General features: G+C 30.1%; 2 protein-coding genes across 3 annotated transcripts in view; both read left to right on the top strand.

Moving 5' to 3' along the window:
• LOC143238594 (ubiquitin carboxyl-terminal hydrolase 9X-like) overlaps positions 1-3,540 on the top strand; it is a gene marked incomplete at its 5' end in the record, with an annotated part of 40,817 nt that extends 37,277 nt beyond the window's left edge. Inside the window, 2 exon segments of one of the 2 annotated variants that reach the window (XM_076478956.1) lie at positions 1,782-1,903; positions 3,439-3,540. In XM_076478956.1, the coding sequence (XP_076335071.1) occupies positions 1,782-1,799 (18 nt within the window). 2 annotated transcript variants of the gene reach the window in all.
• Positions 3,448-14,419, top strand: LOC143236377 (ubiquitin carboxyl-terminal hydrolase 9X-like). The gene is made up of 6 exons (XM_076474642.1): positions 3,448-3,540; positions 8,143-8,315; positions 9,745-9,886; positions 11,009-11,186; positions 12,189-12,309; positions 14,323-14,419. Exons 1-6 carry the CDS (start codon positions 3,448-3,450, stop codon positions 14,417-14,419), a joined length of 804 nt encoding a protein of 267 aa, XP_076330757.1.
• The last annotated feature ends 1,862 nt before the right edge of the window (positions 14,420-16,281 follow it).

Below are 16,281 nucleotides of genomic sequence, written 5' to 3'. Positions count from 1 at the left end.
CTGTGCCTATTCCATACATGGACTATGTTCTTGTATTCAAGGCTCGGCTTCGTGCCAGCTGGCAGTTGACTTGGAGTGAGCAATGCAAAAACAAGCTATTCCAAATAAAACCCTATGTTGGACTTTGGTCATCTTGCTTCCATAAGGATCGGAAGGGGAAAGTTGTTCTAACTAGACTACGCATTGGTCACAGTTTTTTAACTCATTGTTTTCTTTTATCTGGAACTGATGCACCAGTGTGTAGTCTGTATAACACTCAGATCCAATAAGCCACATTTTACTTTCTTGCTGTCATTACTACTCTCAACGACGGCACCATTTTAAACATGTTCTATCCCAAGGTTTGTCCATAACATTAGGCAGTGTTATTGGTGATGGTGACACTGTACACCTTGATAAAGTTTTTAGTTTTTTAATTTATACATTAAACCTTTTTTAAAAGTGGTTCCCTTTTAAGAATCAAAGTCCATCTTGTTCGATTTGAAATTAGAAAATGTCCATAACATTAAATAACTCAACACCAGGACTGGAAAGGCCAACTTCAGGTGACTAACGCTGCTGTTTGAACTACCCGTTAGTCATCCTGCCGAGTTATTATTCAAGTTTTGCTACACACATGCCTTTTAAAACTTTTATTACATTACTTTTTGAAAATGGCTATAATGACACATAACTCAGAACCAGGTCTGGAAAGGCCAACTTCAGATGACTGATGGTGGTTCTTGTACTTACCTGTTAGTCTTCCTGGCGGGTTATGATAATTACCATTATGCTACAGAAAGTCCTTTACAACTTCTCTTACTGTAGTTTTACTTTAACATTGTAGACTAGATTTCAACATTGGTTTTATGCTATTTATGTTTAGTTTTACTTTCATTTCCTTTGTGCCATAAAACACTAAATCAACCAACCAACCAACCTATTTAAGAATTATAGAACTAAGGAACACAAATATAGATTTAGGGAAGGTAGAAGCCATATTAAGCTAAGATAATCTTGTTTTTCAAATAAGACAGTTGTCGTGTAATATGTTGCCTTCAGGTGTTGTAGAGGCAGTAAATTTGAGTGAGTTTAAATGAAAGCTTTATAAATATGTGAATGATAAAGACTGGCTATAAATTATTTATTTATTTATTTGTTTTATAGTTTCAGTTTGGCTTAGAGGACTGGACAACAGAGAATGACCAAAAAGTCTCTTTTTGTCCCTGAACATTATTATGTTAACCTGTGCACTTTGGAAAAGTGAAATTTCTCCAGGGGATTAACATGCTCAAATTGAAACAGATTAGCCATATGAATGAACATTTTCAGCTTCAGTATTAAAACATAAGCTGTGTTTGTCTGTATCTTAAACTGTACCTTTTAGTGCTATATTTTAATAGCATGCAGAGAAAACAGTGTCTGATTAGCACATAGCTAGTTCTTTAGTTGGATTAGTGGATAGTTGATTTTAAAATACTTTTTTGTGTAAGAATAAAATTTAGAAATCTTTTTAATCAATTTTCATGGATGTTATTGTACATTTTGCAAAATAATTAGTCATTTTTTGTCAGCAAGACTAGACTCATCTTCTACATTGTTATCAGTACATGAAAGTAAAACTGGTTCATAATGTTAAGGGGTGCCATTAAAAACGTTTTTAATGGATGAATTATTCATTATTTTTCTGTTATCTGTCTAATGAATAGTACATGTACAAAAATGTATCATTATGTTTATGTATCATACTGTGAAATAAAATAATTATTGTTATTAATATCATATTTTTGTTGAATTTCTAGAAAATGAACAGCCATTAACAGAATGGGAGTACCTCCCACCAGTAGGTCCTCGTCCTCCAAGGGGATTTGTTGGGTTAAAGAATGCTGGTGCTACTTGTTACATGAACTCTGTATTACAACAGGTAAACTTATATTACTTTCCAGACTTTTGGGGAGGATTTGTATGATTTATATCCTCTGTTTTCCTTATTAAAGTGAAAATACTAAACCACATAGCATGAAACTAACTGAAACATACCAAACAGTATCTAGTGTCACTGTGAAAGAAACCTTATAATTCAATTTAGTTCTTTCATTATTTGTTATGTTGTGAAATTTTCAAGTTTGTGAAGACATTTTTGTGGAAAAACATTAAAATACTTTTTTTCAATGTCGAGTTTTAAGCTTTTTTTTATTTATCAGAAAGTTTATTATTAACCTTAGTGAAAATAAATTTAAAAAAAGTTAGGTTATCACACAAAAATAAAACAAGATTTGATATCTACTGAAGTTACTAGGTGCTCTTATTTAGATACATAGTTATAACAGTTCCTCTGTGTGGATGTCTTTCTAGTTTATCTCCTCTTTGTTAAAATGCAAATATTCTTTACTATTTAGTTACTAGAGTATAACCTGTCAAAAATGGTGGGGTAAGTACTACCACCCCTACCCATAGTATACCCTAACCTTCACTTTATAGTTAACTCAAATAAGTAAATAGATTTTTACAATCATGCTTGACTAACAGAGAGTCAGAGAAACACAATGGAAAGTGTCAAATATCAGTAGATTCTTGTGGAAGCTAATAGAAATTAAAATTGTTCATGAAATAAGTTTGTCTCATTCGTAAAATGATTATTGCTAAAAATTCAGTTGTATTAATGTCTGTTATATAGAAAAGCCAGTGCATTTTGGTAACATAATGGTCCAACAATAGCTTTTATGTTATTTTGCTTAACAACAAAAGTATAACCTAACGTTGTTGCCATTCTGTGTACTTAAAGTATAAAATGAAATGTATAGACAACAAAACTGGAAAAATATTTCTTAGTTTCTTAATTTAGAGTTTCTGTTGATTAAAACGTGTTTTTCATGAGAAACATTGGTGATAGAAAATAGCTTAATTCAGAAATGGTTGATGTTTAAAATTAAATCAATATTTTTGTTATTCATTTTAAATATTATGTACATGGCTCTAGGCTAGGTGATCCAATACTATGTCTATACCTTAGACTATTATTTCAAAGCTCATTATAATGGTAATGGGCAGACAGTAATCAGATTACTCTATCCTGATAAATGTATTTTATTTTTCATGACTTCTATTTTGAGAAATCAATTATTGTGATGTGGCTTTTATATAGGTTAAATTGTGTTCCTAAGTTTTTAATGAATCATGACCTAATCCAAGTACTGATTGTGTTTTAAGTAATAATTGGTGTTGGTGTCTTTTTTTCAGGTTTTATATCTTATTATTTACTAATAATGACAAAAAAAAACAGATAAATTTCTAAGTAATCATTTTGAAAGAATTTTAGAAGTTGTTCTCAAAATATCACATAGCTAATAAAGGACATATTTAAAATCTTCTAAAAGCTACAATAAATGTGTACATAAAATCATCTGATGATTTAGGAAGTAGAATATATATACTGAATACTTGTATCCATCTTTTCAGTTGTATATGATGGAAGAAGTACGAAGTGAAATTTTAGCTGTTGAAGGAGCTGCTACTGACCTCAATGAAGATTTTTCTGGAGAGGAAAGATTAGAAAATGAAGTAAAAAAGGGGTTTTTATTTTTTCTGAGACTGTATGTGGTGATTTATATGATTTGTCATCCTGAGACAATAAAATGTTTAAATGCATCTTAACACGACACTTGTTTAAATCTTAAGTTTATTTTATTTATTCAATTTCTGTTGGTGATTAGACAGGTGATGGTTCAATAAAACATGCTCTTCTATTTACGTTATGACTTCAAAAATAATGAAATATTGTTTTTAAGTTTAAAACACATCACTTATAATGATAATAATAATGATACAATTAAACTTGTTTTATTTTATTTTTTAATTTATTGTTCCTGTGTTTTTTGTGTATGTTAGTAAAACAGATATTGTATAAGGTGAAATTTCTCCTTTCTTAGTTTCTTAAAGTTGATTTTATCTGTTAAGTCAAATAGCTATCAAGGGTTTTATATCAGCAATGTATAGTAATATATCATAGTATCAACCAAATATTATTTCAAATTAATTCTTAAAAAATTGTCCTTTACAAAAATAACTGTTAAAAGAAATTACAGTTTCAAGTAATGAAAATGAATTTGTCATTTAAGTCACAAAGTAATATCGAGACCGGTGAAAATGAACAATATGATGAGAAGCATTCAGATCGAGAAAGTTCAAGAAAAGAATACAATTTAGGAGTGTTAAAGCAAGTTCAAGCTATTTTTGGTCACCTGGCCTGTAGCAAATTGCAGTATTATATACCTCGAGGCTTCTGGAAGCATTTTAAGTAAGCATTAAATATATCTTATTATTCACCTTTCACTGGTAATAACCAACGTTTTTTTTTTTCAGTTTAACAGATGTATATTGTATCATTCTCAAAAATATTTGTCTTAATATACCATATTACTTTGAAATTAAGATGCAACCCTACTTTTAAAAATGGATTTTCAGGAGAAAAAAAAAAATCTGAATGGTAATTAGAAAGTAGTAAATATGTTTGAAAAGAGTATTAATGAACCACAAATGCTAATAATATATTTGAAATGAAATATATAAAATATAGAGGAAATTTTAAATTTTTATTACAGTAATGTTTCTTCCTGCTTTCTTTATTTAATCAGAATGTGACTGATGGTTCTTCTGATTCACTGTTATATTCTGAAGTTGAAGTATCTTCATCTCTTGATTCATTATTGCTTCGAAGAATGTGATCTTACATTCTATCTTTCGCATCTTGAAAATCTGATGTCAATTTTTAACTAATTGTTGACCAACACCATAATGATAAACATTTTCATAATTTTCTCGCACCAGTCACGTCTAGCCATGAAAGAAATACCAACATTTCCTGTACATTCTTTTCATTTTAACATCAAGACTTCTCTAGTTACAGACAGTCCTTTATTTCATAACTCTCTGAAATACATTAAAACAGCAGCATCAATTTCAGGATGTCTTCCTTTTCTTGAGCCATAAAATGACTGTACTTTTCTTGCAAGAAAACAACTTGGTTTTTATACTACGCCAATGATGTACATTTGCCTTACTCATTGTATACTTTTTACTGGCTGCACAATTCTCAATCTGTTTGATGCACAAATTAACTTCTCTTTGAAATTCAGCATCATAGATAAAACACTTTTCCATGGGAAAAACAACAATATAAATAAAAAACACAATAAAATAGCATCTGAACAATGAGAAAGTCAGACAAAAGACTAAGGACAGTGATATCCAACTACACTGCTGGAGGTGATGACATTGGCAAATTTGTAGTTTTGTACATGTTTTTTAGTCTTTCTAAACTAAGTTCATTTCAAAATACAGTCTGAGCTATTTGTTAATGCAAGATTTTTTCAAGAATCTTTGTTTGAGGAAAACGGTGTTTTCAAGACTTTTGAAGAGTGAAAAATACCTTGATTTTAAGATGCCCCTTAGTTTTCAGTTCAGAAATATGTGAAAAAAGTATGTCTTAAATTCAAAGTAACATGGTATTTTATTATTTACCTTGTAATAAATATTTTTACACAAATTTAGAGCACATTTTTAGCCTATTACAGGAGCAATTCACTACATTTCTATTTATCCTCCAGCAATCAATGAAAAAACTCATTACTCTGATTCACAGTATATTTTGTCTATTTCATGACCAATTTGTTTTATATTATTGACCATCTAAGTTAACTAAGTGATCATTTTTACATAAGTTTTGGAGCCACCTTATGCTTGGTATGAATGTAATTATACTAAAAATATTTTGCACAGATTTTTTTTATTTTCAGAACTAGTACAAGAACAGTCTTGTTTAATGTGGTTAATAAAACTTAAGTTATCTTTTTATACTTTCAGATTGTTTTATCGATTCACTAGTTTTTGAAACATAATACATCAACAGTTAATTACTGAATAGATGATGTTGATGTTGTATCTTTGGTAGGTCACTAGTTTTATGGAATATAGCTCAAGCGTGGTTCATGCCAAGCTTCAAAAACCTGAAAAGATCATAAATGTGTTGATTAAATTTCCATACATCAAAATTGCTTTTAAAAAAAAAAGAATAAATAAACAAGAGTTCTTGAATACTAAAATGTCTTCATTGAAATGTTTTTGTTGTTTTTTTTTCTCAGATATTTGAACTCTTTGGTCCACTATTTTAAATCTTGTAGTTTACAATCTCTCTCAGTTCACTAGAACAGGAAATTAACTTTATAAAGGCTTTTGTATTTATCAACATTGAATGTACAAGTCCTTTTCTATCTAATTTGTAATAATGATTGTACTGCTTACACTTATTTGTTGAGAACAGACTGAGCATCTGTTAATAAAACATTTAAATACAACTTGCACCATTAATTAAATGTTTAGGTTTAGAACTGATTTGTCTAATACATTCAGTATTTTTTATTATTATACTCAGTTTAATGTTTGTTGGGATGGGTACTAACAGAACTGTGTATCTGTTATTCTATGTATTAACTCTGCTGTTGTGCATGTTGGTCAGACATTAACTTTATCTTCATGTATTTATTACCTTAAGCATCTATTTTAGAATGATTGTTTAAGACTCGTAACTAGGTTAAGTTAGATTTAGAATTGCACATGGAAGTTTCTTCTATCTTAAAATATTTGCGATTAAAAATTGTTTGCGATCTTTCAGCCCTGTTTCTGGAGCCTTCATTGTTGTCCCATGAAGGCTCTGGTAGTGGGGCTGAAAGCTCTAAATAAAGGTATCTTAATGTAGAGAAAAATTGATATATAATTCTCTCATTCTACAAGCAATTTTAAAATGTTACACTACAGATTTATTGTATAGTGAATGTTTTCAAACCTCTAGGCAAGTAGTAGGTAGAGTTACCTACGTACTTAAGTGATTGGCTAACGTAATTTCTTTTATTCACTTCAGTTAAACTGCCATTGCATTTGTTATCAATTTTTGGATCAAACGGATTATAATGTTATTTTGAGCCTGAATAAAATTGATATCTTTGTTGCTGAGCTACAGTGATACAGTAGCATATTTTCAATTTTAACCACATCATTTATTTAGAGACTACATAAATAATACAGTGTTAAAAAAATAATAATGAATGATACAAAAATATAATTACTTAAATAAGTTAACAAAGCTCTGAGGGTGATTAACTTGAATTTAAAAAAAATTAATTTAACATTTATTTTTGTTTATATTTTAAATTAATGAAATAGTCCTAGTCTGTGCTGAGGTATGAATAAAATATAAATTGATACAATGAAGATGAAATTATTTTACCTTTCTGAAACAGTGAGCTGTATATGAGAGTTGCTATAATTTTTATTATTTTGTCAAAAGTAACATTTCTTATTTTAAAAGCTTTAAATGTTGCAGTAGCAAATGAACTTTTTATGTACAGTGTAACTAAATTACTCATGTTACTTTTATGTAAAAATAGCTGCGTGAAGTATTTGTTTGAGTTACTTGCATATAAGGCCAGAAACCAGGTTTCAATAACCCAGAAAAAAGTTTGTTTGCAATCAAGTGCAAAGCTTTGTGCTCTGCTAGTCACATTTTATTACATTTATTTTGAATGTGATTGATGTCTGATATGAGAACTGTAAACAGTAATTAAAAATTTGCTATTAATATGCTGTCATTTCTGAGTCATCAGAATGAATTCTGTTAAAATCTTTCAAGATGTTAATGTTCTGAATTATACTTGTGAAGCTTAAGTTGTCTGATGTATATTTCTTTTTGAGTTTTTGTTTAGAGCTCTGATATATTTCTTATGTAGAGATGTTTTTGATTTTAAATGCTTGAATTTAAATGAAATTGCTAATTTGTGCAGATTTAGGATGTTTTTTGTTTTTCTTAATTATGATTTTTGGCTTGTGTCCAGCATAATAATACTCGAGTCTCAGTTTAGCTAACTCGTAATTTAATTAAAGTTAATGATATTTATTTGAAACTGAAATAAAGGTTAAGTATTGATAGAAAAATTAAAACCTGACATCTGCATTTTGTAAAAGTATTTTTAGTATTTTTTTGTTCTATGCAGTTGTGATCTACTAAAAACAAAGTTAGCATTAAGGGAATGAAATTAAATAGTAAACAAGTATAATAAAAGAAAAATTCACATTTGTAAGATTGTAATATTTGTTTTCTTGTGTTATTAGGTTGTGGGTGAACCTGTCAATCTTAGAGAACAGCATGATGCCTTGGAATTTTTCAATAGCCTTGTGGATAGTCTAGATGAAGCTCTGAAATCTTTGGGCCAGCCCAGTATTTTATCAAAGATTCTAGGTGGTACATTTGCTGACCAAAAGATTTGTAAAGATTGTCCACATAGGTAGATGGTCTTAACCAATTTAATGTGTTCAGTTATAACTTGTGACAAATATTAAAATGGTAAAGAATATTTACATATATCTATATGCTGTAATAATGGTACTTTACTAAAAATAGTGCAAAAGAAATTAATATTCCTGATGATAGGAACTATTAAGAGCTGAAAAGTTTGGTAATAAAAATGCCCTTTAGAGCTAGACCAGTTTATAGTGCTGTATCCACAATACATAAAGGGTTAATTGCATAAAATGCTCATACCGTTTCTGATGATGAACTTGCTACTTTCATTCCAAAGTTGTATGGCATGGCCAGGTGGTTATGGTACTTCGACTTATAATCCGAGGGTCGCAGGTTCAAATCCCCATCACACCAAACATGCTCACCCTTTCAGCCATTGGTTTGTTATAATGTGATGGTCAGTCTCACTATTCTCTGTTTAAAGAATAGCCCAAGAGTTGGCAGTGGATGGTGATGACTAGCTGCCTTCCCTCTCATTTTACACTGCTAAATTAGGGATGGCTTGTGCAAATAGCCCTTGAGTAGCTTTGTGCAAAATTCAATCCAAACCAATCATTCCAAAGTACCAGAATCCTGAGGTTTTCTAGCCAACATTTATATACATTATGCCATGTAGAAAATTTAGGTAATTTTTTTTATTCCCAAAAAGTTCTCATAGTACTCTGCTGATTATGGTTAAATATTTTTAGTTTTTAGTATTTTACTAATTGTAGTATTAAAATTGATTATATGAATTGTCCTTTAATTTGTTTTTCTAAGCCTAATTTGATAGTTTTTTTTTTAAGAATGCTAAAATACTTATTTAAAGAAGTTTAAAGCCTTGTCATTTAATTAGTGATGTATGTAAATGAATCAACATCTCATGTCCCTGTCTACTATATAGCAAAATTACAGTCAAGAAAACAGGCTGAAAAAAATCAGATAGAAATGTGACAATTATCAGAAATTGCTTATTTTATTTAAAAAGTTCAAATTCAGATATTGTTTAATTACAGTTTCCTCATCTATCTGCTCACAGATAAGTTGTATCGTTTTCAAACTAATATCAAGAAAACATAAGGTTCAACCTACTTATTATTGTAGAGAAATGCAAAACGTTTGTATTTTGGTAGATTACATAGTTTACAAAAAACAAAATTCACAATGGTAGTTCATCAGTGTTTTAAGTACTTGTTTCTTTAAATTTTCTCTACCTCTACTAGCCCATAGAAACTTAAACATCATAATAGATACCTCTAATGTAAAGTTAAGTGAATAAAACATGTTTTAAGTAATAGAAATAATGGTAATTAAGTGCTGCAATGCTTCTTTGTAATTTAGTTCTCTTTTTTGAAAAACGTTAAATTAATGAAGTTTTATATACACAATGTAGAACATTCCAGTAAAAGTAAAAAAAATAATTTTGCTCTTAGATATTCAAGAGAAGAGTCTTTTACTACATTAAATATTGACATCCGAAACCACAGCAATTTGCAAGATTCTCTCGAACAGTATGTAAAAGGAGATCTTTTAGAAGGAGCTAATGCTTATCATTGTGAAAAATGTAATAAAAAGGTGAGGATGAGTGTTTGATTTAAACTTTTAATGTTACATTTTACAGCCAAAAGAGTTATAGAATATTAAAATTTAAAATTAAATGTTATCTTTCATGGTGATGAGAAACCCACTTGAAGTAAAAATGTATTTATAATATATTTAGTATGGGTATTAAAACTTTAATACTTGAAAATGACTTAAGAAAGTCAAAACTTTGTTCAGTACTTTATTTTAAAGTTTTAATATCCATGCCAACCATCTTACGAGTACATTTTATCAACTTTATTAGAAAAAATTCTATATTGTTATTTACATACAGAATTCTTTAAAATGAAGGCAACATGGGCTAGCCCTAAAGTAGAACTATGGATTTTGGAGCTACTGAATCAAGTTTAAATGTGTTTCACCACAAAATATTATTTGCATTTTAAACTGTGTGCATCACGAAGGTGACTATTAATTCCTTAATATTGGGTTTATGTGTTGTTGACTGGTTGCTTTCCTTTGGTCAATAGTTCGAAATTATGGAATATGAAAGATAGCATTAATAACTTTACTATAAATACAGAAACAACCTTAAAATTGTGAAATTTAAATAATAAAATTAATATGGAAAACATGTTCAAGAACTAAATAAATAATAAAGCATTTTTGAGTGTTTTGTTGATCTCAAAGCTGTCTCTGGAGTTATGTGTTGTCCATATTTGCATTAAAACCTTTAGTGGATGTAATTTTTAAATTTTACATGCTTAAACTCACATGAAGATATAATATAATGTTCATGGAACTATGAAAATAAAGTTATTTGAAATGTTACAATATTATTTTCTGGGAGGTATATTTAACGTTTTCAAAATTCCAGTGAGTGATTGCAAAAGGACAGTTAAGTATTATGATCTCTGTGGTTTGTGATTATCTTATTCCTTCTGTTATTTAAATGGTGTATTGTTATAAGTTGGACTTCATTTGAGAAATGAAAGCAGGTTATGATTTTTATAAAGTGTCAGTATGGTTGTATAAACAAAAATAACACATCTGTGTCTCATTTAATTAATAAGTTGCATGTTAAACCAGTGTAACATCTCTGTGTATACTGTTTTGAAATTACACTTACCTTCTACGATAATATTTTTATAACAGGTAGATACAGTTAAAAGGCTATGTATCAAGAGATTGCCTCTTGTCCTTACTATTCAACTTAAAAGGTTTGACTATGACTGGGAACGAGAATGTGCCATCAAATTCAATGATTACTTTGAATTTCCTCGGGAACTGGACATGGAGCCATATACAGTAAGAGGGCTTGAAAAAATGGAAGGTAAATTTTGTACTTTGCACTGATGTTGTTTTTTGATGTTTTTTTCATGTTTAATATTATAGGTAGATTATAAAAGTTGAAGTTAATATCTTATTCCTTTACAACTTGTCATTCTGATTCTTAAGCCATTTAATTTTCTTGACCTAATGATGTTACTAAAGGAAATTCAGAGAAAATATACCAAACAGAAAATATAATATAAGTTGATTATAATAAAAGCTTTACAATTCAGTGCATCATATCTCATAAGTGGTATGGCACACGAAGGTGAACATAGACATGTTTGTTAAGTTTGTCATGCAGATGTCACAGTTTCATGTATTTCCTTTAAGGAAGTTGCTGTGACTTCTTTTATATGTTTCTCATGGAAATAAATGTGTCTGGTCACAATGCCATTCAACCAATGTGAAACAGACAAGTGTATAATGAGGTATTGCTACACCAAAGAATACATCGAGACATATCTTGTAAATTTCATAGTGTGTATAAAATCCACAAGGGGGTTTTGTTCCAGTGTTTCTACAAAATATGATAGACACTGTGGTTTTCCTTCAGGATGGTACCCCTTCACTTATTGGTAACTAAGTAAAATGTGTCTTGTGGGAGCACTTTCAGGACAAAATTATTTCACATCACTTTCCTTGCAAATGTCCATCCCATTCACTGGATCAGACAACAGCTTGTTTTTAGTTATGACAGAACCTGAAGTTGTATCATGGGAAACCCTATAAATTTCAGACCTGAAGGATGACATTTTCCAGGTGGTTGTAATGTCCATTATCAGACAAATGCAAGACATTCCAAAAGGTGGAGGAGTATGAAAGTCACAGTGGTGCAGCTGATGGCAACATGTGGAATGTGAATCCCTATTATGCTCTTACTCAATTTCATCTTCTTTATGCCATCCTGTTTGTGAGATACAACTCACTGAGGTGTAGAACTTTCTTTATGATCACTGCATATGTCATTTCTTGGGGAATATATGAAGGTGTTTGATTTCAGGAGAAATTATTGAAGACATGACTGAAGGAGAGAATAATTTTACAAAATATACATTAAATGGAATAGTTGTGCACAGTGGGCAAGCTAGTGGAGGGCATTACTACTCTTATATTCTACACAGGTACGAGTTTTGTTTTACTTATTTTATTGTTGTAAATGGTGATTTTTAAGATAACAGTAGAAAATAATTTATAATGATGTATATACAGACACACGAAGAAGTACTAAAATTTTATCAGTGCTTTTAGTACTGTAGGATAAAAGACATGTAATTGCATATACATTTATATGCATAAATGTATATATATCATATACCACAATGAGAGAAATTTCAATAAAGGAAGTATTTGAAAGTGTATTCAGAACAGTAAGATATTCACTGAGGCCTCTAAAAGTGTCTTTTTGTTTAATTATAAATATGTATTATCCTTTATTATATTTTCTGTTGATACATGTTTCAAACAGACATTATTTTACCTGCAGTTTTTGTTGCCTTGTTTTAGCAGACCAAACATGGTCTGCTAAAATTATCACCCCTTTCCTTCTCTTATTATTTCCATTAGTTACAATCAAGCACATCATAGTATATCTAGTTTTGCCTTTTAATTCTGTAAGATTTTTTTCATTACTCGTCAAAGTGTTGTTTGTTCCCATGGGTAATGTGATATTCAGGTTCTGATCACCTGTACCCAGTTTTTCCATTGTGTGATTAACTTTATTGATGCTCTAGCTAACTTGTAGAGGTATAAAGAATGTACGTCACTCCATGATAAGTCTGGGAATCAGAATTTTTTATTTTTTTTATTGAATTCTCCTTTGAGTTTACAAAAGACATTACATTAACAACTTTTCATTTTGGACAAGTGTCCATGTATGGTGGTTTTCTGTTTCTGTTACTATCCTGAATGTGTGGTGGTTAGTTTGACACTTAGACAGTTATAGAAATAAAGAAGTTTAAAGAATGTTTTTTGCTCTTTATTACTTGTAATTATGTAACCTAATAAGTACTGAATGAGTCTTTCTATCACCCCTGCCCAAGTTGAATATTATGAGATTTATGTACATTTGTCTGTACAAAATGTATAAGATCAAAAACGTTTGGTAAGTCATATTTTTAGCTTTTAAACTTTTGGCTTCTCAGATACAACCCCTGTCTTATTTATTTTACAACTCTTATATTCTGAATTTTATGAAAAAAATTTTTATGCCTTTATTTGACCATGCTGCAAATCTTATTTTTCTACAAATTTACACTTACCTATTGTTTGTAGAATAAAATATAATAATATAGAACAAAAATAAAGTACATAATATTGGCTAGTTATGTTTTTCTCATCTTTTTTTCCAATTTTCAAATTGTCCTGTATATAAGATGAGATACAAAAAAATACCATGTAATTTATATATGACATTGTCTCACACCCAGCCAGTTAGACTTTCTTCCTGTTTTTCAGCTATTTACATATTTTATTTCACCCTTCTTTCTTTACCACCTGAAAAAGATGGATCCACCTTTGATAGATAGTTTAGGAAGAGTATTGAGGATGAAACTTTGTGGAATGGATGGCAACTGCTTTTTGTAGAGATACAAGTGTAGAGGATGATGTTGCGATAGTCTTCCGCCTTCGAAGCGTTGTCTCTACAGTTGTCTCCACAACAGGCAGTTGCCATCCATTCTACAAAGTTTCATTATGGATCCACCTGTTTAAAAGTACTAGATTTTTTGTAGCCCTTCTCAATATTTCTTTGTGTTTTAAAGCTTGTCTAGAAAACATAGAAATAAACATTTTGCTTTGTCAGTTCCTGTTTGTCTTTCATATCATAGCTTCCAGAAACTGATGGCACTTGAGAAAAATTTGGAAATAATGTTAGTACTCAAACTAGTTATGTAAATTTGACAGTAGCAAGGTATACATGAAGTTATTTGTTGTCAAAAAATTTAATTGTTGAGCAGCAGTGAGTATGGGTATCAGAAATTTTAAAAGATGTGTAATGTAGCTTTCAACGAGCATCTGTGGGATTAGTAAAAGTCATGCTTGCTGTTGATGTTGTAATTTATTTTATTATGCTGTATTTTTATTGTTCTTATGTAAAAATAGAGAGGTTTTTGATTTTTGTTTGTTTGTATTATAAGGCATAGTGATGGAACACGACGGTGGTACAAGTTTGATGATGGTGAAGTTTCTGAGTGGAAGATGGAAGATGATGAGGTGAGAACTTTTTCTTATTGATATTTCTTTGAATCTTTATGTTTAAAACATGAAATGTTTTATTCAGTCACAGAAGAAATAGTGTTACTATCTCTGTTGCCTCAAACATTCGTCACTGTACATCACAAGGTTTTAGTGAGTTACTTTCTGTTTATGTTATGCCAATTAGTATAGCATAAAATCTTAGCTAATAGTCCATATTTTAATAGTATACAAGTTTTCAGTTCTTAATTTTTATAAGGCAGTATTTTAAAAATCCTGAATTTTCCCTAGTGTAATACATGACGTTTTTCTAGGCATCTCCTCATTTATATTTTATCCACCATCCCTTCAATAAATATGAAGTTTAACATAAATTACTCACTGTAAAACTGTAATTCCTTTGACAAACCATAATTTTAATAGCCTTCAGTTTTTTTGGTACAGTCATCAAACAGAAAGTCGGATCCCTCTTGCTGTTATTTGTGTGGAAAATAATGGTGGATTTTAAATTTTAACTTTGATAAGAAATAAAAAAATTGAAAAGCAACTTTATTATGATAAGAAATAAAAATTGAAAAGCAACTGTATTAATTAAAATAAGAACTTAGTGAATCTACACTTTTGCCAACAAGATTATTCATGCCTTGACGATAAAACTCTGAAATACAAGAACTCAAAAATTTTCTGAAGTCATTCTCTGCTACTGTTCTATTATTGAACCTTTTGTCATGTAAAAATTGTGCAAGTGCTTGAAAAATAGTTTAGTCAGTGGGCAACAGGTTTAGGAAGTAAGGAGGATGAGGCAATATATTGTAGTCCCATTTTTTGAGCTTCTCAAACATCACTTGAGCAACATATGGCTGAGCATTATCATGAAGCAAGATTGGTCATCTTTGATTGATTAATGCCGGCATTTTTTCACAACTTTTCATGCATTTCGTCCAATTGTTGACAGCAAATCTCCACAATGATATTCTGGCCCTGGTTGAACAAGCTGTAATAGATAATACCAGCTGCAGACCACCTGACAATGACATAATTTTCTGTTGGTGCAACTCTGGCTTTAGGGAAGTGTTTTGGGGTCTTTTCACAGTTAGCCATTACACACATTGCTTTCTGTTGTACTGAAGGATCCACTTTTTTATTGCAGATGTCGGTTTAAACAAGAAATAGTTCATTTCTGTTGTGCAAAATTAGCATAGAGCACAGTTCCAAATGGCAGTTTATCCGATTTTCACCGAGTTTGTGTGGAACCCACTTGTTGAGCTTTTTCACTTTTTCAATGTGTTTGAGATGCCAAAGCCCAATTCTTGTGCTATTTCTCGAACAGTTCGGCACGGGTTTCTTTCAACTAATGCTCTTAGTTGTTTGTTTTAACAGAAGAAGGGCATCCTCCATACCTTATTCTCAAGACTTATTTCCATCAAGAAACTTTTGGAACCAGTGCTGTATTGTACATTGAAGGTGGTTCCTTCACCCCATGCTTAGTTGATATTGCAAGCTGTTACATTATGAATGTATTCATAATGAATTCATGCAAAAAAAAAAATTCTCAAGTGTGTGTTTTTTTTTCAATTATTAATTGTAAAGGTCTGAAATAAACGAAACAAAATTACAGAAAATAATAAAAGTACTAATGAATAGAAGAAAGCTTTAATTTTGCAGTGCTATATATAAAGTCATAAAAGAGACAGGTTTCTTGTCCCTTTAAATGACTAAAGTTTTAATATAAAAGTCTCATTATTTTTTGAACAGTGCAATACATCTACCTTTTACATCCTCTCCCTCAGGATTTGTTAATAACTCTGTCTTACATTTAATTGTATGTTATCTATAACCAATATTCAGATGTATTATGTAATGCCAAGGTTTTTCTTTATTCAAAAGATGTATTATGTAAT

The sequence above is a fragment of the Tachypleus tridentatus genome, chromosome 13 (assembly GCF_004210375.1).
Source record: "Tachypleus tridentatus isolate NWPU-2018 chromosome 13, ASM421037v1, whole genome shotgun sequence".
Taxonomy (NCBI): domain Eukaryota; kingdom Metazoa; phylum Arthropoda; class Merostomata; order Xiphosura; family Limulidae; genus Tachypleus; species Tachypleus tridentatus.
This window is presented reverse-complemented; position numbering and strand designations above follow the sequence as displayed.

Coding starts and splice junctions, on each gene's coding strand:
- LOC143236377 (XM_076474642.1), top strand. CDS start 3,448: ATGGAAGAAGTACGAAGTGAAATTTTAGCTGTTGAAGGAGCTGCTACT. Junction 3,541..8,142: donor AGGAAAGATTAGAAAATGAA/GTAAAAAAGGGG, acceptor TTGTGTTATTAG/GTTGTGGGTGAACCTGTCAA. Junction 8,316..9,744: donor TGTAAAGATTGTCCACATAG/GTAGATGGTCTT, acceptor TTTTGCTCTTAG/ATATTCAAGAGAAGAGTCTT.